This window comes from Panulirus ornatus, chromosome 4 (genome assembly GCF_036320965.1).
Source record: "Panulirus ornatus isolate Po-2019 chromosome 4, ASM3632096v1, whole genome shotgun sequence".
NCBI classification, from domain to species: Eukaryota; Metazoa; Arthropoda; class Malacostraca; order Decapoda; family Palinuridae; genus Panulirus; species Panulirus ornatus.
Window position 1 is genome coordinate 48,725,037 of NC_092227.1, and position 27,500 is coordinate 48,752,536.

At 43.7% G+C, this 27,500-nt stretch overlaps 1 protein-coding gene across 1 annotated transcript in view; it reads right to left on the reverse strand.

Moving 5' to 3' along the window:
- Nucleotides 1–27,500, reverse strand: part of LOC139764789 (uncharacterized) — an 821,726-nt gene that overhangs the window by 626,922 nt on the left and 167,304 nt on the right. The window contains exon 2 of the mRNA XM_071691681.1: nucleotides 15,600–15,681. Within this exon, the coding sequence (XP_071547782.1) occupies nucleotides 15,600–15,681 (82 nt within the window). The remainder of the gene's footprint in view (nucleotides 1–15,599; nucleotides 15,682–27,500) is intronic.

A 27,500-nucleotide genomic window follows, 5' to 3' on the forward strand; every position in this document is an offset into this window, starting at 1 on the left:
AGGAAACAGACGAAAGAAATGGCCCAACCCCCCCCCCCCCATACACATGTATATACATACGTCCACACACGCAAATATACATACCTACACAGCTTTCCATGGTTTACCCCAGACGCTTCACATGCCTTGCTTCAATCCACTGACAGCACGTCAACCCCGGTATACCACATCGCTCCAATTCACTCTATTCCTTGCCCTCCTTTCACCCTCCTGCATGTTCAGGCCCCGATCACACAAAATCTTTTTCACTCCATCTTTCCACCTCCAATTTGGTCTCCCTCTTCTCCTTGTTCCCTCCACCTCCGACACATATATCCTCTTGGTCAATCTTTCCTCATTCATCCTCTCCATGTGCCCAAACCACTTCAAAACACCCTCTTCTGCTCTCTCAACCACGCTCTTTTTATTTCCACACATCTCTCTTACCCTTACGTTACTCACTCGATCAAACCACCTCACACCACACATTGTCCTCAAACATCTCATTTCCAGCACATCCATCCTCCTGCGCACAACTCTATCCATAGCCCACGCCTCGCAACCATACAACATTGTTGGAACCACTATTCCTTCAAACATACCCATTTTTGCTTTCCGAGATAATGTTCTCGACTTCCACACATTCTTCAAGGCCCCCAGGATTTTCGCCCCCTCCCCCACCCTATGATCCACTTCCGCTTCCATGGTTCCATCCGCTGCCAGATCCACTCCCAGATATCTAAAACACTTCACTTCCTCCAGTTTTTCTCCATTCAAACTCACCTCCCAATTGACTTGACCCTCAACCCTACTGTACCTAATAACCTTGCTCTTATTCACATTTACTCTTAACTTTCTTCTTCCACACACTTTTCCAAACTCAGTCACCAGCTTCTGCAGTTTCTCACATGAATCAGCCACCAGCGCTGTATCATCAGCGAACAACAACTGACTCACTTCCCAAGCTCTCTCATCCCCAACAGACTTCATACTTGCCCCTCTTTCCAAAACTCTTGCATTTACCTCCCTAACAACCCCATCCATAAACAAATTAAACAACCATGGAGACATCACACACCCCTGCCGCAAACCTACATTCACTGAGAACCAATCACTTTCCTCTCTTCCTACACGTACACATGCCTTACATCCTCGATAAAAACTTTTCACTGCTTCTAACAACTTTCCTCCCACACCATATATTCTTAATACCTTCCACAGAGCATCTCTATCAACTCTATCATATGCCTTCTCCAGATCCATAAATGCTACATACAAATCCATTTGCTTTTCTAGTATTTCTCACATACATTCTTCAAAGCAAACACCTGATCCACACATCCTCTACCACTTCTGAAACCACACTGCTCTTCCCCAATCTGATGCTCTGTACATGCCTTCACCCTCTCAATCAATACCCTCGAAGGCTCAGAGTGGGGTGCCTAAATGTGTGTGGATGTAACCAAGATGTGAAAAAAGGAGAGATAGGTAGTATGTTTGAGGAAAGGAACCTGGATGTTTTGGCTCTGAGTGAAACGAAGCTCAAGGGTAAAGGGGAAGAGTGGTTTGGGAATGTCTGGGGAGTAAAGTCAGGGGTTAGTGAGAGGACAAGAGCAAGGGATGGAGTAGCAATACTCCTGAAACAGGAGTTGTGGGAGTATGTGATAGAGTGTAAGAAAGTAAATTCTCGATTAATATGGGTAAAACTGAAAGTTGATGGAGAGAGGTGGGTGATTATTGGTGCATATGCACCTGGGCATGAGAAGAAAGATCAAGAGAGGCAAGTGTTTTGGGAGCAGCTGAATGAGTGTGTTAGTGGTTTTGATGCACGAGACCGGGTCATAGTGATGGGTGATTTGAATGCAAAGGCGAGTAATGTGGCAGTTGAGGGAATAATTGGTATACATGGGGTGTTCAGTGTTGTAAATGGAAATGGTGAAGAGCTTGTAGATTTATGTGCTGAAAAAGGACTGATGATTGGGAATACCTGGTTTAAAAAGCGAGATATACATAAGTATACTTATGTAAGTAGGAGAGATGGCCAGAGAGCGTTATTGGATTACGTGTTAATTGACAGGCGTGCGAAAGAGAGACTTTTGGATGTTAATGTGCTGAGAGGTGCAACTGGAGGGATGTCTGATCATTATCTTGTGGAGGCTAAGGTGAAGATTTGTATGGGTTTTCAGAAAAGAAGAGTGAATGTTGGGGTGAAGAGGGTGGTGAGAGTAAGTGAGCTTGAGAAGGAGACCTGTGTGAGGAAGTACCAGGAGAGACTGAGTACAGAATGGAAAAAGGTGAGAACAATGGAAGTAAGGGGAGTGGGGGAGGAATGGGATGTATTTAGGGAATCAGTGATGGATTGCGCAAAAGATGCTTGTGGCATGAGAAGAGTGGGAGGTGGGTTGATTAGAAAGGGTAGTGAGTGGTGGGGTGAAGAAGTAAGAGTATTAGTGAAAGAGAAGAGAGAGGCATTTGGACGATTTTTGCAGGGAAAAAATGCAATTGAGTGGGAGATGTATAAAAGAAAGAGACAGGAGGTCAAGAGAAAGGTGCAAGAGGTGAAAAAAAGGGCAAATGAGAGTTGGGGTGAGAGAGTATCATTAAATTTTAGGGAGAATAAAAAGATGTTCTGGAAGGAGGTAAATAAAGTGCGTAAGACAAGGGAGCAAATGGGAACTTCAGTGAAGGGCGCAAATGGGGAGGTGATAACAAGTAGTGGTGATGTGAGAAGGAGATGGAGTGAGTATTTTGAAGGTTTGTTGAATGTATTTGATGATAAGAGTGGCAGATATAGGGTGTTTTGGTCGAGGTGGTGTGCAAAGTGAGAGGGTTAGGGAAAATGATTTGGTAAACAGAGAAGAGGTAGTGAAAGCTTTGCGGAAGATGAAAGCCGGCAAGGCAGCAGGTTTGGATGGTATTGCAGTGGAATTTATTAGAAAAGGGGGTGACTGTATTGTTGACTGGTTGGTAAGGTTATTTAATGTATGTATGACTCATGGTGAGGTGCCTGAGGATTGGCGGAATGTGTGCATAGTGCCATTGTACAAAGGCAAAGGGGATAAGAGTGAGTGCTCAAATTACAGAGGTATAAGTTTGTTGAGTATTCCTGGTAAATTATATATATATATATATATATATATATATATATATATATATATATATATATATATATATATATATATATCTGACAGCACGTCGACCCCGGTATACCACATCGTTCCAATTCCCTATTCCTGGCACGCCTTTCACCCTCCTGCATGTTCAGGCCCCGATCACTCAAAATCTTTTTCACTCCATCTTTCCACCTCCAATTTGGTCTCCCACTTCTCCTCGTTCCCTCCACCTCTGACACGTATATTCTCTTGGTCAATCTTTCCTCACTCATTCTCTCCATGTGACCAAACCATTTCAAAATACCCTCTTCTGCTCTCCCAACCACGCTTTTTATTACCACACATCTCTCTTACCCTACTATTACTCAATCGATCAAACCACCTCATACTACATATTGTCCTCAAACATCTCATTTCCAGCACATCCACCCTCCTCCGCACAACTCTATCCATATCCCAAGCCTCGCAACCATATAACATTGTTGGAACCAATATTCCTTCAAACATACCCATTTTTGCTTTCCGAGATAATGTTCTCGACTTCCACACATTCTTCAACGCTCCCATAACTTCCGCCCCCTCCCCCACCCTATGATTCACTTCCACTTCCATGGTTCCATCCGCTGCCAGATCCACTCCCAGATATCTAAAACTCTTCACTTCCTCCAGTTTTTCTCCATTCAAACTTACCTCCCAGTTGACTTGTCCCTCAACCCTACTGTACCTAGTAACCTTGCTCTTATTCACATTTACTCTCAGCTTTCTTCTTTCACACTCTTTACCAAACTCAGTCACCAGCTTCTGCAGTTTCTCACATGAATCTGCCACCTGCGCTGCATCATTAGCGAACAACAACTGACTCACTCCCCATCCCAAGCTCTTTCATCCACAACAGACTGCATACTTGCCCCTCTTTCCAAAACTCTTGCATTCACCTCCCTAAAAACCCCATCCATAAACAAATTAAACAACCATGGAGACATCACACACCCCTGCCGCAAACCTACATTCACTGAGAACCAATCACTCTCATCTCTTCCTACACGTACACATGCCTTACATCCTCGATAAAAACTTTTCACTGCTTCTGACAACTTGCCTCCCACACCATATATTCTTGATACCTTCCACAGAGCATCTCTATCAACTCTATCATATGCCTTCTCCAGATCCATAAATGCTACATACAAATCCATTTGCTTTTCTAAGTATTTCTCACATACATTCTTCAAAGCAAACACCTGATCCACACATCCTCTACCACTTCTGAAACCACACTGCTCTTCCCCAATCTAATGCTCTGTACATGCCTTCACCCTCTAAATCAATACCCTCCCATGTAATTTCCCAGGAATACTCAACAAACATATACCTCTGTAATTTGAGCACTCACTTTTATCCCCTTTGCTTTTGTACAATGGCACTATGCAAGCATTCCGCCAATCCTCAGGCACTTAACCATGAGTCATACATACATTAAATAACCTTACCAACCAGTCAACAATACAGTCATCCCACTTTTTTAATAAATTCCACTGCAATACCATCCAAACCTGCTGCCTTGCTGTATTTCATCTTCCGTCAAGCTTTTATTACCTCTTCTCTGTTTACCAAATCATTTTCCCTAACCCTCTCACTTTGCACACCACCTCGACCAAAACACCCTATATTTGCCACTCTATCATCAAACACATTCAACAAACCTTCAAAATACTCACTCCATCTCCTTTTGACATCACTACTTGTTATCACCTCCCCATTAGCCCCCTTCACTGAAGTTCCCATTTGTTCCCTTGTCTTACGCACTTTATTTACCTCCTTCCAAAACATCTTTTTATTCTTCCTAAAATTTAATGATACTCTCTCACCCCAACTCTCACTTATGCTCTTTTTCACCTCTTGCACCTTTCTCTTGACCTCCTGCCTCTTTCTTTTATACATCTCCAACTCATTTGCATTATTTCCCTGCAAAAATCGTCCAAATGCCTCTCTCTTCTCTTTCACTAATATATATATATATATATATATATATATATATATATATATATATATATATATATATATATGCTATGCAGAAAAATTAGTAGGTATAGATACAGCTCATGAACTGAACACACGAGCTACAAAACAGCGAAAAAATGTGACAATGGATTTTTTTTTTTATGCAGAGAAACTGATCCTAAAAGAAATAATCATTAACCTCTTCTTTTCGCTCACTAACTGGTAGCCTATGTGGCGATGGTAGATGACCTGCAGGACCAACAGGACACAGCAGTATGGCCAGAAACCTCCCAGTAAAGTGCCTTCAACTCCTCAACAGGTTATGTGATTCGTGTGACGTCTTTCCATATTTGCTAACGTTCGGGGAACAAAATTCTAAACAACTGACTAAGTCCACTTCCAGAAAGGGACTCTCCTGACCGAGGCAAATATAGCGTCCGCAACTTTCACCGAAACTCACATAAAAGTCTGTATGGGCAGTGTGGTATGGAGTCTAAATTACGACTTGTGCGGGAATGGTAGCGTGGAGAGCACGTGCACCGAGGGATTCCGTCTCTACGTTACAGAGTCACATTCATAACAAAAAACCCAGAAATAAATCTTCAAGTGTTACCGTGACTGAATATATCAACTATGATGCTGAATATGTTCATAATCTAACTACATACTTTACACGTGACGATATCTACAAAACGGTTGAGTAACATTCGAGCCTCGACTTGAAAACTCTTGAAGACTCAGTTTCATATGTAATCATTCCAGGAAATCTCGACCTACATCCCCTTAAGATGAAATATAGGTAAGACGTTAACACCGTCACTGAGAACCGTGCAGTAAGTGGTAGAGGAGATCCTGTTCCAAGAAAGGAACGCGTCAGATTAAACGATAGGGTCGCCCTCGGGAATCAGACAACAGAATTAAGTAGAGAAAAAAAAATACCTTTGATGCCTAAACATCATAAATGTGAAGGCCCAAATAACGTTACGGACATGTCATCTCTGACCCATTGACTTGCTCTGCAGCTGTCCTCACAGTGAGAGCCTGTACGTATTTCTTACGTCTCCTACGACCACAGACTTGAAAGGACGAGGAAGTTAGTTGGTTGGATCATTTCCATTCTCTTGTATATCTCTTCGTCTCGTGTGTGAAAATCAATGAATATATATATATATATATATATATATATATATATATATATATATATATATATATATATATATATATATATATATATGCACGAATTTGAGCAAATTTCGTTTCAGCAAATAAACATTACACTGGGCAGAAAGAAACGACGAACTATCTGCTTTCCAGCGGGGATCCACTCTGAGTGGCCCAAACACCAGAGGAATGTCTGGAAGACGTCCTCAGAAGCGTTCCAGACATGCACCATACACTTGCCAAGGACAAACGAAATGGAGCATGGCTCGACCAGAGCGAAAATTACCATTTTCTTTAAATCTAAAAATATCAATATAAAAAAAAAGAGTAGAAAACGTAGTTATCTCGCAGCAGATTGAAATGAACCTGTCCAATATGATGCAAGAGACTGACCGTAAATTCAAAGTCTCACACGGAAATCATAAAGAAGAGTGGATGGAGTCGGTGGTGAATGAAAGGAAAGAAAAATGTTTCAACTCATATGCAAAGTGCAGGTCAAGGCCTATCATCTCCATTAACCTTTCGGAGGCGGAAGAGGACACGAACACAGATGACAGAGAGAGAGACACGAGCGAACTACTCAGGATGCAGTGTGATGCAGTGGTCAGAGTGCCAGTAATTACTCTAAAGATGAACGACCCGAGGAAACACCTTCTTGAACGGCGATTGCAATCCCATCACTGCTTCTTGAACGGTGTTGCGGACCCACTGGATGATTCCGAAACGCTGACTCCAACACACTGACATGATTCATAGACGGTGATTCTAACCCACTGACTGATTCGTGAACGGTGATTCTAACCCACTTACTGATTCGTGAACGGTGGTTCTAACCCACTGACTGATTCGTGAACGGTGGTTCTAACCCACCGACCGATTCGTGGACGATGATTCTCATCCAGTAAGTGAATCCTTCAAGAGTTAATTCCTCCATGATTCATATACACGACTTCACCACTAATATCGTACTTCAAGAGGACCATGGTTTCAATAATCCCATTCATCCTACTACGAGACCAGATACTGACAGCTCTGTCATTACAACGAAATCATAAAAGATCTACAGGCCAAGCGCTGAATATCATCTGGGAGGAGATTCTATACAAAGTCTTAAGATGACTTATGCAGTCCCAGTCGAGTGAGGAAGTAGCAAAGAAGTTCCAATGAAGCTCCGACCGGAAGATCTAACACCGTAAGTCATAGGGTGTCTACGTCATAAGAAGTAGAATAAAAAGTGTTCGACTTCAAATGTAAAGACTTGCCCCTTTCATCAGAGTTATAGTATCGACAATCTTAGAAACATTAAACATGAATTATGATGTAGTGTACGCAGACATCTTAAAAGCCTTTGATGAATGGCTATGGTGTCAAAATATATACGGAATCGAAATACATGTGAAAATATGGATCCAAAACTTGCCAACAATCACATCACAACGTGCCTTAAATCGAGCGATTATCTTTTCTTTGGTTTACAGACACCACCAGTCATGGTCCATGGCGGAGTCGTTAAGGTCGAGCCTGTTGGGTAAATATAACCGGGGATCATCTGTTCAAGTAATGATAGTCTGGTTGCGGGATTCAAGGGTAATACTGAATAGTAACTCCCACAGCTTAGATATGCAGCAAGTGAAGCAGACGATGATGAACTCTGCCAGTCTTCCAGTTTCCAAAAGTCACCACAGCCTGTGGACTATGGTGGCGAGTCGTCTGCTGCGCAACGCAGACAGACAAGAGAGGAAGGAGGACACAAGCAAACTGCATTTGCAGAAGCCAGAGTACTACTCCCTGCACAAAGGGAGAGATACCAGCAACCTTTTTCTGAAGACGATGAGCTTAAAGATGAAGAGTGAGAGAGATGATGATAAGGCGGATTGCTTTTGGTTCAACTCTTTCAAAAGGGAAGTTAGAAAATTACCTCCTCTGAGACTCTCTCTCCTCCATGTGTGAGCATCAATACCTTCAGAACGGCCTGAAGAACTGATCTCAAGAGAACCTTGCTCAAAAGCCGAGCAGAATATCAAACCGTTCGAGGACAGATCTAGCCGTTTGACGATATGGAGACTTTAGAAAAATATTTGGGAATTAACTAATGCAGAGTGTTTTGAAGAAACTTAACAATCATGAGAAGAGATGATGGTGTGTGATACTGAATTTCTAAACGTTGTCCAAGTCTCAAATGAAAGATGTTTTCGAAATAAAGCGAATGAAAGAATGAGGGAAATAAAGAGTATTGATATATAGTGTGGATTTATTCCTCCTTGGCGATATACGCTAGACTCCCCTGCAGAGTAGACCTTAGCACTGGTGTAGCAGGATGGCCTAGATTCATGGCAGGTGGTGGGATAACCATTGAATGACATTAAGACAGGAGCATTAAGAGAATCGCTGAATGGACTTTTGATCTAGATCTAGATGGCACTAAAGCATGGAGATGCGAAGAACACGAGACGGGCAACAGGTGCGATTATGTTACAAGAAACACAAACTCCAACTTTGAAATGTTAATTGTGGTACAGATTACGGCTCAAGATCAATAGGGAACCAGTGGAAACAGCACTAGACAGCTGGGTCTCTGAAGAAGTAAAAGATCAGAACAGCGGCTGCAGATTGGTTTGACGAGCAGGAAAAACATTTCCGTGTAATAAATGTTGTTAAAGCCAGCACTGAAAAACTCGAGATCCCGTACAACAATGAGAGACATGTTAAGTTCGCCTTCTTATCCACACTCATCACAAGACGTATTCTAAGCACTCCCAAGACGCTGTGTACGAGAGAACCATATCCTCTGAACACCTCATGAAGTGACGAGAGAAAAAAAAAAAGTTGTATGGCAGTGTAAAGCACATCTGGAGAGGGAGGAATGACACCGTCCACTGCACGGTGCATGTAGTGGACGTCAAGAGGAGGAGGTATTATATAAAAAGTTCTTTTTCGATACCGTTGTGTAATTCATGGCTTAGCGACTATACACCACTGGGGAGATGGCGCTCACCAGCTCCTCCTGCAACTACTCTCTGATGACACCACTGTTGAAAGATCTTTCCCCAGATTCCGAAATGTCTTTACAGCTCTGCTCTCTCTCATCCTTAGATGTGAAACAGATGACAACAAATCATTTACAAATGATATCAAAATAAGTTCGAAAACCTCTCTTGTAAAACACAACAAAGGACTTTAGTCGAATACAAATTGTATATTCTTGTGGGCCACTGGTAATACTATGTTGATCATCGAAGATAAGCGTCAATTTCTTTGCTACGAGGCACATGATGAAACACCACTACAATATCGAAATAAATACCTACAAATAAACACTGTGTTTCATACAGTAAACAATCCTAGCAAAAAAAAAAGAAAAAAAAAAAAAGGAAAAACATTTTTTTCAGGGAAAGGTCGGCTGGATTCTGTGATCCTTCATAACGAGTAAGGGTTAACCAAAGACGACTCACTTCCAGAGCATTTATACTCTCCAAAATAGAGAACACTGCCGTGTCGCAGCACTAGAGAACACTGCCGTGTCGCAGCACTAGAGAACACTGCCGTGTCGCAGCACTAGAGAACACTGCCGTGTCGTAGCACTAGAGAACACTGCCGTGTCGCAGCACTAGAGAACACTGCCGTGTCGTAGCACTAGAGAACACTGCCGTGTCGTAGCACTAGAGAACACTGCCGTGTCGTAGCACTAGAGAACACTGCCGTGTCGCAGCACTAGAGAACACTGCCGTGTCGTAGCACTAGAGAACACTGCCGTGTCGCAGCACTAGAGAACACTGCCGTGTCGTAGCACTAGAGAACACTGCCGTGTCTCAGCCTCACTTTTAAAGGCAAGCGAAACACTGACAAATCAGGAAAAGCGCAAAGAACCATCACCGAGTTAACACCGATTGTAAATGATGAAATCATCTGGATAGACAAAGTCTTTACATACATTCTTCGGAGCGGAGAAGAGAGGCACGATATACTGCTGGAAACTACTGGAAGGCCCCCCGTACACAGCAAACACACAATAAATCATTCCCAACCAGAACGATGGTTATGAAGGACGAAAAAAAAAATTAACCCCAGCAGAACACGCAGTTACTGGAAGTACAACAAGGGAAGATGTTAATAGACACAGCTGTTAGCTTAATGCACAAACAGCCATCAAGTTCACCTGTCAGTTCGACCACAAGGAACACGCAGGCCTGCACTTCAGACTGACTGACTGACGAGAGATGACCAGCAGTGCAGACTGAACTGTAGCCGCTTCCGTGATACCCTGTGGTCACCTGGGACGAGGATCTGACGCTTTGCAATCGAAACAATCAAAAATCCCAACGTGAGCGAACAACCACTATGAATAACCAATCATTCAGCAATAACAACCACAACAACAGTCTGCACAGAGGTAACAACAGCAGCATCATAAGAACAACTACAACAAGGCAACCACAGCCATTAGCAACAGCAGTATACACACAAAAACAACAACAACAACCACAACGGCAGTAACAACTCCATCCACAACCACATCAGTACCAGCAACCAACAACCCAGCAGCAACCACAACCAGCCGGGAACGACCAGGCGTCCAGGCTGGTAATGCGCTTCCCGAGGTCAGGTCAGAGAAACCCTTCATGTTATCTGACCCAACCCCTCACCCTAGATTCTCTCTCTCTCTCTCTCTCTCTCTCTCTCTCTCTCTCTCTCTCTCTCTCTCTCTCTCTCTCTCTCTTTACCGAGCTCTCCTCATCTTCATCTCTATGCAGAAGTGAGTGGTATATGGGAAGCAGCTTATTGCTTCCTTTCCCACCTCCATCTCTACTGGTGAGTGAGGAGGAGCCCTCTACTTTACTATCTTGCCTCCAACTATAGCGGCGTGTGAGGAGCAGCCTTCCACTTTACTATCTTGCCCCCATCTATAGTGGTGAGTGGGGGAAAACTACTTCATTATCCTGTCACCTATATTGGTAGGTGGGAGTGAGCCTTCTTTACTATTCTGTCTCCATCTATATTGGTGGGTGGGGAGGAACTTTCTGCTTTACTATCCAGTCTCCATCTATAGCGGTGGATAGGGGAAGAGCCTTCTACTTTACTATCCTGTCTCCATCTATATAGATAAAGAATGCAGGATCCTACGTGTCCCTTGCCATTATTCTTAATCCTCACTCACTCCTGCTTCTCCCCACATGGCTCCCTCCACCTCATCACGTTCCCGCTTACCTCCATCCCCACTCTCACAGCTGTCTGCTCAGCTCTCACCTCACTCTTACCCTTCATCTTTACTCCTTCATCCCCAACACCAGACCCATATCTCTTACTGGCCGACTCACCCCTGCCCCACTCACCCCGCCTCACACCCTTCCTCACTCACTTTTGCTCTCTTGTTCCTCATATCTCTTTTCTTTCTCATATCCCTTAATCTTCTGTCTCACGTCATAAGAAAAACACATTTTCTTTGCTTTATTATCGTGATTTCTTCTACTTTCTCTTCTATTCTTTTTTCCCCTTCTTTTGAACAATGATCAGCCTAACCTTTGTAAACCTTCAGTAAACTGTAGCCAGTGACTTAGAGGGTAGTGATGATGAGGGAGAGGTAAAGATGAGGTGCAGTAAAGATGGCCTTTGACCTGACCCTCTTTAGAACGGGGCTAAAGCCTTCACAACATAGTGAACAGCGCTGAAATTCAACGAGCGCTGTTTTCCTTCACTGGACATCAACGGAAAGTGGATGTTAACAGAACATGCCTTCTACAACTGTTGGAAGTGGAAATGGCCAAAATAAATACGAAGATTCACATGGCAGTATGCATCAGCACCAACCTAGTCATCATCATCCATCTCCTGAATGCTCAACACCATGATCAGAGAACGACATTTCTCAGACTCGACATCAATGTAACCAAAAATGTACAATTATCAATGCACATGTATGAATACAAATATATCGATGAATACCACTATAGACATTAGACATGTATCATAACTGATCACCATAACACGATGATTAAGACACCTGAATTAAGGAGAATCTCGGGGAGAGAGATAACAATAAAATGGTTTGAAACAAGAGGACAGGCAATGCAAGACTGTGGGTTAGAAACATGGCTCTACTGTCTGACCTCAGAGGGAAGCCATACAAATAAACGTTTTTGCTTCATCTGTTTCTTCCATTTATCTTTTTTTTTTTCTTCTTTGCAAAGAAACTGGACACGAGAGAAACCCCGGGAGAAGATTGAACCAATGTTGAGCCATCGGTAGCAACGAAGGAAGAAGGTAAATCATACATTTTGGTCTCTACTGGAGACATATAATGTCCCTCCTTCATAATCGTACGCTATTTCCCGCGTGTGCCAGGAAATGAATTATGTAATTCATTATGTAATGCTTTATATCATATAAAAAAGCACACCATCCAACGGTAATCAGACTTATCTTTTAGATATCAGTATGTATTTGGAGAGAATATTCGTTCGTAAATTTGTTTCGAGAATACTATACAACTGCGGTCGTCATGCCGTGTGGACCAAACCAGAGCTCTACCCTCCTTTACGTAGGATCACGTACACTGCCCAAGTCTTGCACGAAGCTCATCGTTACAGTTGCCGGCATAGAAAAGAAAAAAAGATAAACTTGTCAGCGAAGCCTCAATGTCTTCGCCGCCATGCCTTTAAGGTTTCAACACCCCCCCCCCCCCCCCCCGGAAACTCGGCCGCCTTCATGGTTGACATGGCTGGAAAGTCCGCCTAGATCCGGCACGGTCTCTCCTCGTGGTTCCCCCCAACTTTCCTCGGCTTCCGGAAAGTTTGAAAATTATTTAGCCGTCGTTAGAGTGTATAGGAAAGTTACGAGTCTTGCCCCAGCCCCCCCTCTCCCCCCCTCTCTTTTTTTCTCTCTCTATCAGCGTCAAGATTTACTTTTTGGAGAGTCGTATGTTATGGAAGAGGGAAGAGGTCTGGGCCGGGATGAGGAGGATTGGAGGAAGTTTGGAAAGAAAAGATATTAAGAGGATTGTCGGCGCCCGGGTCAAAGTTGATCGACTTCAACTTGCAGTAAAACGGCAAAGAATCATAAAAAAAAAAAAAAACTATTCAAAATATCTAAATTTCTTTTAATGATTACTCAATAGGAATCCATAAAATGAATCTGATATTTGAGACAACAACATAACGAGGTTCATCGTCATCCTAACAAAGTTCCGGAGCTTCGCTGAAGGACCCAAGGTGTCATGTCTACACCACTCGTGATCTATCGGCCATACAGACGAGAAATTTCTCTCCAGTCAGCTATCATCTGAACCTCGCAACTAATGTACACCTCCTCACACTCGCTCTTCCAACTCGGACATCAAAGCAGACGGTGGTGACAACTGAGCTAGGAGCTTCCTCCGCTCCGAAACTACGCTGAATGAGAATTAGTTCGCTCGACTCGGGGCCTCGCTCTCCAACCGAACCGTTTATCGTTCCTAGTGAACGCCCTTCCCCGTTCTCTCTCTTCAGTCAGTCTTAAGCTGCAAAGATCACCGCTTTATTGCATCTAATTGGATCCTCGTTTTTCTCAAACTTCGAAGCCTTACATCGTTCCCACTTCACCCAACTTCTCCCTACACATTTAAAAGGATGCCATCTTTCCCATCAAACGGTGTAATACCCATTTAGATCCCTCTTTTCAAATCATGTTTCATAATTCTTTAAAGAGAGTCCCCGGTTTTTCCAAACCAATTTTTTTTTTTATGGCTCCTCTTTTCCCGAATCATATTTCAAGTCGAAGACTAAATCTCTGAGCAATGTTTCAGATCCCTGAATCGACCACTTGAGAGACCCTTGATATCTGGCCAGCCCTCTCCTGCAATCAACACGTTCCTCGACCTAGAGGAATATGGCTGGCAAGTTACACAATCATAGCCCAGTCTGGTCCACAACCCCAAGCCACACGTAATCAATACTCTCTTCTATAGTCAGACAGACAGTTTTCTGTGTAATATATATATATATATATATATATATATATATATATATATATATATATATATATATATATATATATATATATATATATATATATATATATTCCTATGAGTCCACGGGGAAAATCAAACACGAAAAGATCAAGATGTTTTGGACAATCACATGTTTACCAAATGGCGTCCTAGCTTCGTCTCTTCGATGTATATCAACTGACTGTTATATTTCTCTCTTGTGTCTCCCCTGATGATGTGATTATTACACGAAAGAGCACTTGGGAACTTTTCGTGTTTCATTTTCCCCGTGGACTCATAGGAATATCTTGATCACGCGCAAAATTGTGATCCTTTCCAATATATATATATATATATATATATATATATATATATATATATATATATATATATATATATATATATATACATACATACATGGGTTTAATTAATTAGGTAAATTGGGTGTTTACCAGGCCTATTATTCCTATTTATCGCCTGACGTTGGCTGCGATCGATGGTCCATTGTCTGTCGGTGTCCCTTGGTAGTCATACCCCTCACCACCATCCCCGCCACCCATTCCTCCCCTCTCCATCAAACCAATAACACCCATCCCTCCCCTCACACTCTCCCCCCCGCCCAACACCAACACCTCTCGCTCCAAAGGATTGCCCGCCCGGCCATTGATTGACTGGGTCGGCAGACCTGTAGCAGTACTATTTTTTCTCCCCTTTAGCAGTTCCATCCAATAAAGTCAAATTTACGACACCCGTTTTCCTTCTCTTCCATTGAAATACTCCATTTCCGACCCCCCCTCCCCCCCCCCCCTTTGACTAATGTCTACAGGGGAAAAAATATATATCTTAAATCTTCCAAGAAAAAATTCATATCAGTGACGTTCTATTCAAAACACATTTTCATCCATCACTGAACATATAATATCAAAGAACCAGTCGGCGTTTTTTATTAGTGTGTCTTACAGGCGTAACCTGGTCTCGTCCCACCCCCCATCCCACCCCATCTGACAAGACCATCACATATTAAACGCTTTCAGACACACGTTCCTCCTTAGAGGTCCCCGAATTAAAGATATGCTTCATTACATATTACCATTGCCTATATTCTCTCTCTCTCTCTCTCTCTCTCTCTCTCTCTCTCTCTCTCTCTCTCTCTCTCTCTCTCTCTCTCTCTCTATAGCTTACTATACACGTGCAAAAAAAAAAAAAAAGTCCCCAAAGACCCAAATTGGCATCAAAATGAAAGAAAAAATATTTTTCGGGTCGATATCATGACACACTTGTACACACACACACACACAGAGCAGACCTGTGTGTACCACCAACACGCAGACATCTTCAAGGTAATGGGAAAAATATAGTTCTACATCTACAAAGGATTCACTTACCATTCTAATGTCCTTATACTGTGTGAAAGTGTCCGACAGTCGGTAAATGTGGTTACCGATCTTGTTGGCCCAAAATTCGACCCTGAAAGTGAGAAAATCATGTTAATTAAACGTCAGCGCAATTCTGGAGAGACTCAAGTATTATGGTAAGGATGGAAGAGAACTTAGATGCAAACTGTAATTCCACACAGAATCTTATCCACCTTGAAAATATAGTATAATATATATATATATATATATATATATATATATATATATATAATATATATATATATATATATATATATATATATATATATATATATATATATATATACTGTAAAATACTGAAATGTATACAAAACATACATTTAGAAAATCGACATGTGAAAAATTAACTGCAAGATGAGGATCATATCCGATTATGTTCTGTACTTGATACAAAATGTTAACCTGCACCTTACATAACACAGATTTAGGTCATTACATATATATATATATATATATATATATATATATATATATATATATATATATATATATATATAAATTTCATCCTCCCCTTCAAATAAAATACAGTTATACTCCCGTCTTTTCAGTACTGTCATAGACTTTTTCAGTTTCTAACCCAATCACTGCCATAAAATAAGATCATAATGTTACAAGACGAGAAATCCTACCATAAGAGACTGTTTCAAAAAGATGGCGGGAAAAAATAAGAGGGAAAGGCGAACAGAAAACGAAGCGTCTTGCGCAACAGCTTTAGTAACTGTTGGCATTAGGTTGACTCTAACTCCATCCTCATGAAATACTCATGACCACTGCTATCATTTTTCATGGCTCTGATAGACACCTTGAGGAGGAAGAGGGGTTATTTCGTTAAGTAAAGGGGGGGGGGGGGGGAAGAGAATGAAGAAAGAAAACATGGTAGAGACGGGAAAAGGAAAAGATATACTATGAGGCGAGGTATAGGGGGGAAAAAGAGAACGGGATAAAGGACTTTCGGGGAACTGTCAGAAAGCGAAGAACTAGAATAGTTGACGTTAAAAGAAAAGGAATTAAGGGAGTTTGCGCGAGAGGAGTGATTACGAGAACTGTCACAAGGAAAGAAAAGGGGTTTAGGAGAGCTACAAAAGATAAATAGGTGTAGAGAGAATCGTCAGACAAAGAAATGAATTAGCACAAAGGACATCCAGGCTCAGGGTGAGAATGATTAGATTCAAGAATGTTCTGACAGTGTGACACAGCACAGGACCTGACGGAGACTGAGAACATGGGAAGGCGAGCAGATATGGTAGAAGAGTTGAAGATGAGACGAAGTACAAAAGATCATACAACTGACTTTTGATATAGAAAAAAAAGAAAGTATAGAATAAGCTTCGTACAAATGGATATATAAGAACTTTATCTATAGCCACATTACCTAACGCTCTCCCTTAGGGGCATAAAGCAGGCTTAACCTTTTTACTTTTCTTTTTTTTCTAAGGGATCTTAAGAGTATATCAGGAGATGCTAGACGCTAAGGGGATGATTCACCCACGACCAAGTCTATTATCGGAAATAAGTAATGTGTGGAGGAGTACGTCTGACGAAGGCGGCAGGGAAAGGAGGAGGAGGAGGAGGCGACATCCCAGAGGAGGGAAGAGGGAGTAGGAGGAGGGTGACATCTGACGGACAGGAGTGAGGAGGAGGAGGATGACATCAGATGGTGGCAAGGGAGAAAGAGTAGGGTGACGTCCGACGAAGGGAAGGGAGGAGGAGGAGGGCGACAACCGACTAGAGGGGAAGGGAGGAGACAGTGGAGGTGGGAGGGATGGGACAGAGTGATGGGGTGAAGTGTGTGTCCCTGAACAGCTGGTGCTCCCCCTACCCCCATCTTGTCCATCACATCACTACGAGAATGTCTACCACACACCCGATGGTCTCCCCCATAACTACCATGCCCCAGAGGGTGCATCCGTCGCTGTAACCATACCGTGCTCCTGGAGGGGGACAGACCAGATAATGAAGGTCAGGAAGTAGTTCCCTGCATAGTCGACCATAGCCAAAGCCACGCAGGGGACCCAGCTGTAGCGCAAGTGGGAAGAGTAGGAGGACCTGCAAGCAGATAGAAGGTTGTGCTGCCAACTGGGGATCAGGTGTTCACCACCATGATAAGTCTTATAGTCTTCCCATGAGAGTGCGCTGTCGATCCTAACCCAGAACTCACCGCCTCAACACTACCACCAAAAACAGAGCCAACACGACACATATGTACAAATGACTAAAGAACACACACACACACACACACACACACACACACACACACGAGATGGAATGGTAAGATCTTGAAATTCACCGAAATTTCTTGAAAAGACAAACAGATTGATTGAAGGCCTGGATCCAATTAAGAGTCATGGTCCTGATGAAGCTTCTCCATATGTGGTGGAGAAACGTGGAGATGCGCTTGACAGGCTGCTTAAAATGTTGCTGAAGATGTCGCTGGAGGAAAGTGAAATGACAAGGAAGTGGAACAGAGAAAATGCTGTGCCTGCCTGCAAGAATGGAGACCAGGAAGTTCCAGTGACCTACATACCAGCTTGATAAACGTGGTCCGTGAATTCAAGAAAATATCACAAAGGAAAGGGATGAGCATTTCACGAAGGAACACAACCTTATCTAGTGACAACAATGGTTCAGGTTAAGAGGGCCATGTATGAGAAACCAACAAGACCTCAATGAGAGATCAAGTTCCGTTGCAGACGAAAGAGCAAGATTGGTAGATGGTTTGTAAGTGGACCGCAGGAAAGCACTTAACACTATTACCACACAGGAGGCTGGTAAAACAGATGGATCCTCGAGCAGGAATAAGGCAGAGACTCAAGAGAGAAAATTGCTTTAGCATAAAGGAACGAAAGATGCATGTCAGACGAGCCCTCTTGGAATGAAATAAGGTCACCAGTGATGTGCCACAGGGTCAACTCTTGGGACCAATGCTCCTCTTGATCATTGTCAATGGCGCCAGGAGGACTGACCTCACACCAGAATATGTTTGTGGATGATGGCAATGTCATGAAGAAAAAAGCGTGATGAAGGTTGCATAAACTTACAAGGGGAACCTCAAGTTGGTGTAAATGATTAATTGTAAGTGGTTCACTGATGAAACTAAACTCGAGCGAATACACAGTAACGAGGATGGGACACAGTGGAAGAAATCCTCGATACGAAAACTATCTAGCAGGAATATGACATCGTCCCAAACCTGATGGCAAAGCCCCACCTTGGAAGATTGGTATAAAAGGGTCAAATAGTTTGTTGCGAAATGCACAAGTTGCTATTCAAGTACACACGGATAAGGGAATATTCAGCAAGCTGTTTCCTGCCGACACTACGACAAAACTGGAATACATTTCTCAACTCTGGTCACTGAACTTGATGAACAGATACAAGAGGTTCAGAGGAAGGGAATAAATATAACACAGAAGTAAGAGCAGAGTTGCAGGGAAAGGTTTTGTCCTTACATCTGTCTAACATGGAAGAGAGGAGTGACTGATGACCTTATCACAGCCTATAAGCTTTTAAGGTAGTTGATTGATGTAGGTAGACAGTGAAAAATACTTCGAACAATGCAGGGCTGGAACAACTAAAGACCCTGACACGAAATTAAGCAGAAACTTGATAGAAAACATGAAGATGTACTTCTACGATTATAATGAATAAATGAAATAAACCAGGTCATGGGACATAGTGAATGTGTACAGCGTAGGGAAGCTGAAAAAGTTGTATGACATCCTAAACAGCTCAAGCTATTGGCCTGTACGAGAACATATCTCCCTTCCTGTACGTTACAAATAGGTATTTACACAATATTCTCCCTTTATAACGCTCCGGTCAAAAATCACTTATGGAATACTCTGCACAGTTCTGGTCCCTAAGCTTTATGAAGGTGAAGGAAAACACACACACACACACACACATGATCGAATACAATCCTGCCACTCGGGGATAAAAGACGGACGAAAGATAATACGTAGATCTAAATCAATTTACTTTTAAAGAAGCGCAGATTTCAAGGAGACTGCCAAATGGAAGTACACAGAAGAACCAAATCATTTTGATGACACAATTTTCGATAAGTCCACGATAGATAGAGGTGCACTTCCCATTATGCAACAACAGGAAGATGTACATACAGAAAAAAAAAACAAAAGTCACCAAAAATTACTTCTCTAATAGTTATAAGAGACAGGAATAAACTACCGCTAGATATTGCTAGGGAAAAAAAATATCAGTTCAATGGCAGCGCTGCGACAAATACTTTAATGACTTTAATTACCAGGGAATAAGGAGCTTATGGTCTATGATCAGCTTCACCCTCCAACCCACGGATGACAATATAGCAGCAAACATCAACATCTATTTTTCTCTACACAGTCGAGGCTAAAGTCCCCCCCACCCACACCCCTCCCAGAGTAACCGGAGGCTGTAATTAGATCAGAATGTGTTTTCCATTCACCCTTTCCTATAAAATTCCAGTGTCAGTATTTTCTTGCTATATTACATGGCGTTCCCTTAAAGCTAGTTTTTCGCAGGGTGATATGCAGGGGAGAGTGGTGGGTGGAGAGGGGCACTCCACTCTACTATCCTATATCCATCTATAGAGGTGGATGGGGAGGAGACTTCTACTTTACTAACCTGCCTCCATCTACAGTGGCAGGTGGGGTAGTTCCACTTTACTATCTTGTCTATCTATAGTGGAGGGTGGGATAGAGCCTTCTACTTTACTGTCGTGTCTCCATCTATGGTAGAGAGAGGGAATGAACCACCTACTCTACTATCATGTTTCCAGCTACTGTGAAGGATGACTCTTCTACTTCAATATCCTGTCTCCACCTGTAGTGGTGGATGGGAGGAAGCCTTCCACTTTACTATTTGTGTCCATCTAGAGCGGTGGATGGAGAGGTGTCTTCTACTTTACTTCCCTGTTCATCAATAACAGTGATGGAGAAGAGCCTTCTGCTTTACTCCTGTCTCCATCTGAGGTGGTAGGTAAGAGGGAACCTTACACTTTACTATCTAGTGTCCATCTCTAGTGGTGGGTCAGGAGGAGCCTTCTGCTCTACTATCATGTGTCCATCTATAGCGGCGGGTGGGGAGGAGCCTTCTGCTTTACTATCCTGTCTCCATATATAATGGTAAGTGAGGAGAAGCCTCTTACTTTACTATCCTGTCATCTACAGTGTTGGGTGAGGTAAAGCCTACTTCAATTTTTTTTTTTTTTTTTTTTTCTTTGGGGGGGAGGATCCTTTTTCTTTATTATCTTGTATCCTCCGATTGTGGTTGGATGCAACGTGCCTTCTACCTTACTACTTGTCTCTACGTACAGTGGTGGATGGGGAGGAGCCGCAGTCTTTACTGTCTCCATCTCCATTCATAGTGCTGGCTGGGGAAGAGCCTTCTAATATCCTGTCTCCATATATAGTGGCGGGTGGGAAGGAGCCTTCTGCTTTACTATCTTGTCTCCAGGTATGTAAACTAAGAATTTAGACTACATCTACCGTCCTTCAGAAGATTGCCCCGTCACACACCATGTGATCTGCTGTAGCATCATGTCGACCACAGAGTCTTCCTCGGGTAAGATTCAGTTCGACCATGACTGCCAGAACAATCCTTTCGTCTCAAGAGACCACATAAAAACACGCATGATATCACATTATCTTCTCAACACTACTTAGACAAATCCCCGTTGAATCTGTACATAAAAACGCTACAAATCAGTGATCCCCGTCTCCCAGGAGACGACTCAGAAAACATCTTGATCTCATCCTTAGATTAGAATTATGCTCATCTTTCACATTTCTCCCAGATTACCCAGCACATCAAGATTAGATAAGCCGCTTAATCATAAGAGGAGTTTAGAGAATGATTTTGTATAACTGAGACCAAACACGTTTTCCAGCGTATCAATTTCTTTCACTGCAGCGCTTGCCCCACCTACCGTGTCCCTCAGGACTCGGGAGTTACCTTAACCTCACCCCTCTCACGGAGGCAAGGCACCATCACTCCTTGATCCCACCTGTGGAGCCAAGCGTACTTCATCCCATACCTTCCTTCCTTCCTTCCCATTTGCTACACTGGCTTCATACTACTCCATGCCCTACCACTCCAGTAATCATGTTCCTACTTTCCGTTAGGAAATAAATTAGGTTCTCCTCTCCCCCTAATATCGGAGGAAATCCTTCCCCTGAAATAGCACTTCTACTCAGCCCACCCCGGCACGCAACCGTCCGTTTTGCCGGACATGACCCCCGTCCCGCAAGATAAGATCGGCGCCTCCTGCCCCTCAGGCCAGGCTGGTACCTCTTGCCCCTCAGATCAAGTGAGACAAGCTTATCTCTTGGCCCCTCAGGTACAGACCGGCGCCTCCTGCCCCTCGGGTCAGGCGTGACCGGCGCCTCCTGTGCAAGAGGTCACCAGCTTGCTTCCTGATGATCATTTCCGGTGTATCACATAACACGCTCGTCAGGGACACCTGTCTCTACATCACCGTATCCTCCCGCTCTCGTGTCTTCTTACAGACAGGTGTACCGTCTGTTCTCTTCCTCTACGCACTTTACTAGCGGCATCGCGAACAACATTCTAAGTGGTTCGTCGAGTGGATCTGCACACAAGTTCAACACGTAGAGATATTTCGCCCAGACTATTAAGACAGACACATAACCCTTCGTATTCTCCTAATGTACCCCTACAGATTTTCCGTGCTTCCCAAGACCCGTCTCCCCATTTCATCTCACTGGTGTTGTGGCTATGTTGTAATCCACAACAAACACGCTTCTGAACATTCATTTCCTGGCATGTGTGCGAGATTATCATTTGTGTATGACAGGCAGAGAGGTTTACGTTCGTGTTGTCCCGTCTCAACCTTGTATTCATGTATCATGTTAAGCTGGGTAGGTCAAAGTTCTACTGTAAGCAGTCTCTCTCTCTCTCTCTCTCTCTCTCTCTCTCTCTCTCTCTCTCTCTCTCTCTCTCTCTCTCTCTCCACACCCTGACCCTGTAACACACTCCTGGAATAATACATGATCAAGTATCCTCCTGAGTCAGGAATATGTGATGTGATGCCGCGGGGAAGCTGTGTGTGTGTGTGTGTGTGTGTGTGTGTGTCTTCCTTTTCATACGATTATCATTACCATTATCATTATTATCTTTAGTACTGCTATTGTTGTTATCCTCACTGGTCAACTGTTTACTGAACTAACTAGAACAAAACTATGAAAATATACGGAATACATGCGTGTAATCATGATTACAAATATTACAAGTGTATAAGTTAAGGTACAGTCTACTGATTACCGATGATGTTCACAATGACCGGGATGTCGACCGTTCTTGTGGCGCTGTGTACCAGCTCATGTGGGTTTGATACGGTTGTGGTGCCGAACTGCGTCTATGGGACGAGGGATCTCGAGTGGGAAGAGGTGATGGTGGCGAAAAAATGATGTAGCAGCTTTATCCCCGAACTGTCACATAAGGTTCAAGTGAAGGTCAGTGGGGGTGTCGGGAGGACCAAGAGTTGAGCTCCTCGTGATAGGTGGTGTGAGAGGGGCCGTGGTAGGTGGTGTGGGAGGGGCCGTGGTAGGTGGTGTGAGAGGGGCCGTGGTAGGTGGTGTGAGAGGGGCCGTGGTAGGTGGTGTGAGAGGGGCCGTGGTAGGTGGTGTGAGAGGGGCCGTGGTAGGTGGTGTGGGAGGGGCCGTGGTAGGTGGTGTGAGAGGGGCCGTGGTAGGTGGTGTGAGAGGGGCCGTGGTAGGTGGTGTGAGAGGGGCCGTTGTAGGTGGTGTGGGAGGGGCCGTGGTAGGTGGTGTGGGAGGGGCCGTGGTAGGTGGTGTGAGAGGGGCCGTGGTAGGTGGTGTGGGAGGGGCCGTGGTAGGTGGTGTGAGAGGGGCCGTGGTAGGTGGTGTGGGAGGGGCCGTGGTAGGTGGTGTGAGAGGGGCCGTGGTAGGTGGTGTGGGAGGGGCCGTGGTAGGTGGTGTGGGAGGGGCCGTGGTAGGTGGTGTGGGAGGGGCCGTGGTAGGTGGTGTGAGAGGGGCCGTGGTAGGTGGTGTGAGAGGGGCCGTGGTAGGTGGTGTGTGAGGGGCCGTGGTAGGTGGTGTGAGAGGGGCCGTGGTAGGTGGTGTGGGAGGGGCCGTGGTAGGTGGTGTGGGAGGGGCCGTGGTAGGTGGTGTGAGAGGGGCCGTGGTAGGTGGTGTGAGAGGGGCCGTGGTAGGTGGTGTGAGAGGGGCCGTGGTAGGTGGTGTGAGAGGGGCCGTGGTAGGTGGTGTGGGAGGGACTGGGGATGATCTTACATGACTTTTCCTGCACCTTTCCTGCGTGGCTTCTGTGGTATGGTGGTTAAGTAAAGCTTTAGGAAAACTTTAGGAAAAGAGTTTAAGTTGCGAAGATGATCACAAGTGCATCAACTCCAGGTGTGCGTGTGTGTGTGTGTGTGTGTGTGTGTGTGTGTGTGTGTGTGTGTTGTACTATATCCTGACGGAGATGTAATTTTTGTAATCTTTCACGTAACACACTTCAGCTTCAACTAATGCCTCATTTCATCCCTTCCTGCCTTGATGTTTGGGCCTCCCTCGCTCGCTGCTACCCAACCTCCTCCTCCTCTTCCTGTCCCTCGCTGAATATCAGACAGACAAACGTGGTAGACAGACAAGCAACAACTGACTCACGCCAGCCACACGGACGATGTATTTTCTTTCTTTCCGTTGGAGGCTCCAGTCACGGACAAAGGTCCACATTAAGGCCAGGCCTTAATTGAAATAGAGAGAGGTTAATGAAAGGGAAAAAATTAAGAGACAAGGGAAAGTATTCACAAATTTTGGAGGAATTAAAAAAATCCATCTTATGAAATGTGCCAGGTCATAATTATTGGGAAAGACTTGAGAGGGTAGAGTTCCGAAGCTTCGAAGTGTAGGAAAGAAAGTTATTGAAAGACTCGACCATCGAGTTGCCGATGGCCACACAGTAATCATGAGACGCAGCAGCTTGCCGAGCATTGTGTGGTCTAGCTAGTGGTGGGGGCACACAGGCAGCCAACCCTCGGGAGCAAAGAACAAAGTAATACCTATAGAACCGGGGGAAATGAACCAACAATTCTGCGTTGGGCAAGTGGGTCAAGTTTTGAAGTTAGCCTGGGGCAGTTTACAAGTCTGACCGCTTTATGTTGTGTACAGGATTCCCGCCTTATGTATGAAGGTTCGGCTTGAACTGAGAACACTAAGAAGGTTAAGACAGACAGACAGAGAGACATGCACTGAAACAGATAGACAGAGATGCTGATAAAAGCAGATATATAATTCCATGATATTAGGATCTCTTTGATAAGACATTCTTTCAATATTCCAGGAGACGCTCTATTCGCCAGCCAGCCTTTAAAGGAGACTTTTAAAAGTTTTGATTAATTTCATTGCGCGATCTAACTACTTTTGGGCACTGATTAATCTCCGGTAGTGAGGAAAGTGGCCGTGATTGAGTCAGTAAGATGGTGTGTGTGTGTGTGTGTGTGTGTGTGTGTGTGTGTGTGTGTGTGTGTGTGTGTGTGTAATCACCTATTTATGCTGTACGTGGAAAGAGGTTTGTTTATTAGATATTCTCTGTCATAAAGCTTTTCAAATTTCCGAATGATGTCTGCATTAACCATCTCTTATCTTGCTCCATTAATCAACCACTCATACTGTAAATGTACTTCCTCATATCTTTTCTAAATTGCTTCTTGCTCAATTTCATGTTATGCCCTACGTTATGTATCTGGTTTAAAGAGTTTTAGGTTATGATCAGGTCTTACCTCACTATCTTAAATAGGTGCAAATTTAAGGCTCAAACCTTTCCTGTAACTCAACTGTCTTAATTCCGATACCATCCTTGTTTATCTCCTCTGGATCTCTATATGTTTCTCTAGGAGTGGTGAAAATACCTGAGAATCACGTCTTAAGTTTCATTATATGTATAATGTGCCCAGTTTGTGATATAGCTCCTCGTCCATGAATTTGTACACTATTCTAATATTTGCTAACAGACAGCTGGGACGATATAGGCTCCAACGTGTCTTTCTCACACATTCCTGCGGTAAGTTTCCTACCAACTGGTAATCATATCGAGGCATTCTTTCACCATGACCCATCCGCATTACTTAACGTTTAACTGGGTTGAACTTCATCAACCACGTATCATTGGTAAGGCGATACAATCCTTTATGCTATTCGTAACGACCATCGCATCATCTGCAAACAGCTTTTAGGGAGGAGTTCACACATTCAGGCAGTCTATTCACATAGATCAAGCAGACCGATGGTCCCAACCTAAAGAGCCCTGTGACGATACAATGGTGATCTTGACCCATTCTGAACAGGCACACTCTAACATGCGTTCTTTTCCTTCCTTCCACTTCCATCATTTTCTTCCCTTCAAAGGAGTCCCCCCCCCCACCCCACCCCACCGCCTGGTGCTGCCTAGTAAATCAGCATAACCAGCCTCTCATGAATTGGTGTTAAATGCTTTCTGGTACACGAGATACAAACAATATACCCAGCCTTCCTTTCTGCCTAAACAGAGCTCACTCTCTTGTAGAAATACAAAAGATCTGTTCCACAAGACCTCCTCTCCCTAAAACCCTTTGTGTGTGTGTGTGTGTGTGTGTGTGTGTATGTGTGCGCGCGCGCCAGAGAGAGAGAGAGAGAGAGAGTTTGATAACTATACCTGTTACTAGAAGTTTCATTCGTGTTGCTCCGTCTCTTATGAACCTTTTATATGTGGCACGTCTTTCCCATTATGTACATAACCCATCCACACACACACGTACACCCATCCATACGTACAACCATCCACACACACACACACACCCATCCACACACACACATACACCCATCCACACACACACATACACCCATCCACACACACACACACACACACACACACACATACACCCATCCACACACACACACACACAAACCGAGGATGTGCTAAAATGGTTTGGACGTATGGAGAGGCTGAACGAGGGAAAAAACTGACTAAGAGGATGTACACACTACAAGTGGCGGAAGCAGGGGGCAGGGTAGACCGAGACAGGGGTAGAAGGCTAGAGTAAAAGAGGTTTCCAGGTAACCTGGCCTGAATGCTCGGGAGGGTGAGAGGTGTATATGTGACAGAATAAATTGGAGCGATCTGGTATAACGGGGACGACGTGCTGTCAATGGGTCGGGCCGGGGGATAGCACAGGAAAAACGTCGCTCTAGTCTGTGAGGCAAGGTTGTGGATGGTGGGATGTGGTATCGGTGCATTATACATGACAGCTAGTGAATGAGTTAGTGAATGAGGCCATTGATACTGTCCTTGTACAGCTACGTCGTTAAGGCGGGAAATGGCGTGCAAGGAACAGACTGAATTCGAACGATATGGTATATCGGGGTCGACGTGCTCTCAATGGACTAAAACAGGGCATGTGAACGAATGCGGACTTTTCTTTGTCTTCCTGGCGCTACCTCGCTGAAGAGGGGAGTAGCGATGCCGTCTCCTGTGGGGCGGAGTGTCGCCAGGAATGGATGAGGGTAAGCAAATACGAATATGTATGTGCAAGTATATATATGTACTTGCGTAATGTTAATATGTATATGTACGTGTATGGGCGTTTATATATATATATATATATATATATATATATATATATATATATATATATATATATATATATATATGAGTGGATGGTCCTTTCTTCGTCTGTTTCCTGGCGCTACCTCTCTGACGCGGGAAACGGCGATAAAGTGTGTGTGTGTGTATACATACATACATATATACATATATATATATATATATATATATATATTTTTTTTTTTTTTTTTTTTTTTTTTTTTTTTTACTTTGTCGCTGTCTCCCGCGTTTGCGAGGTAGCGCAAGGAAACA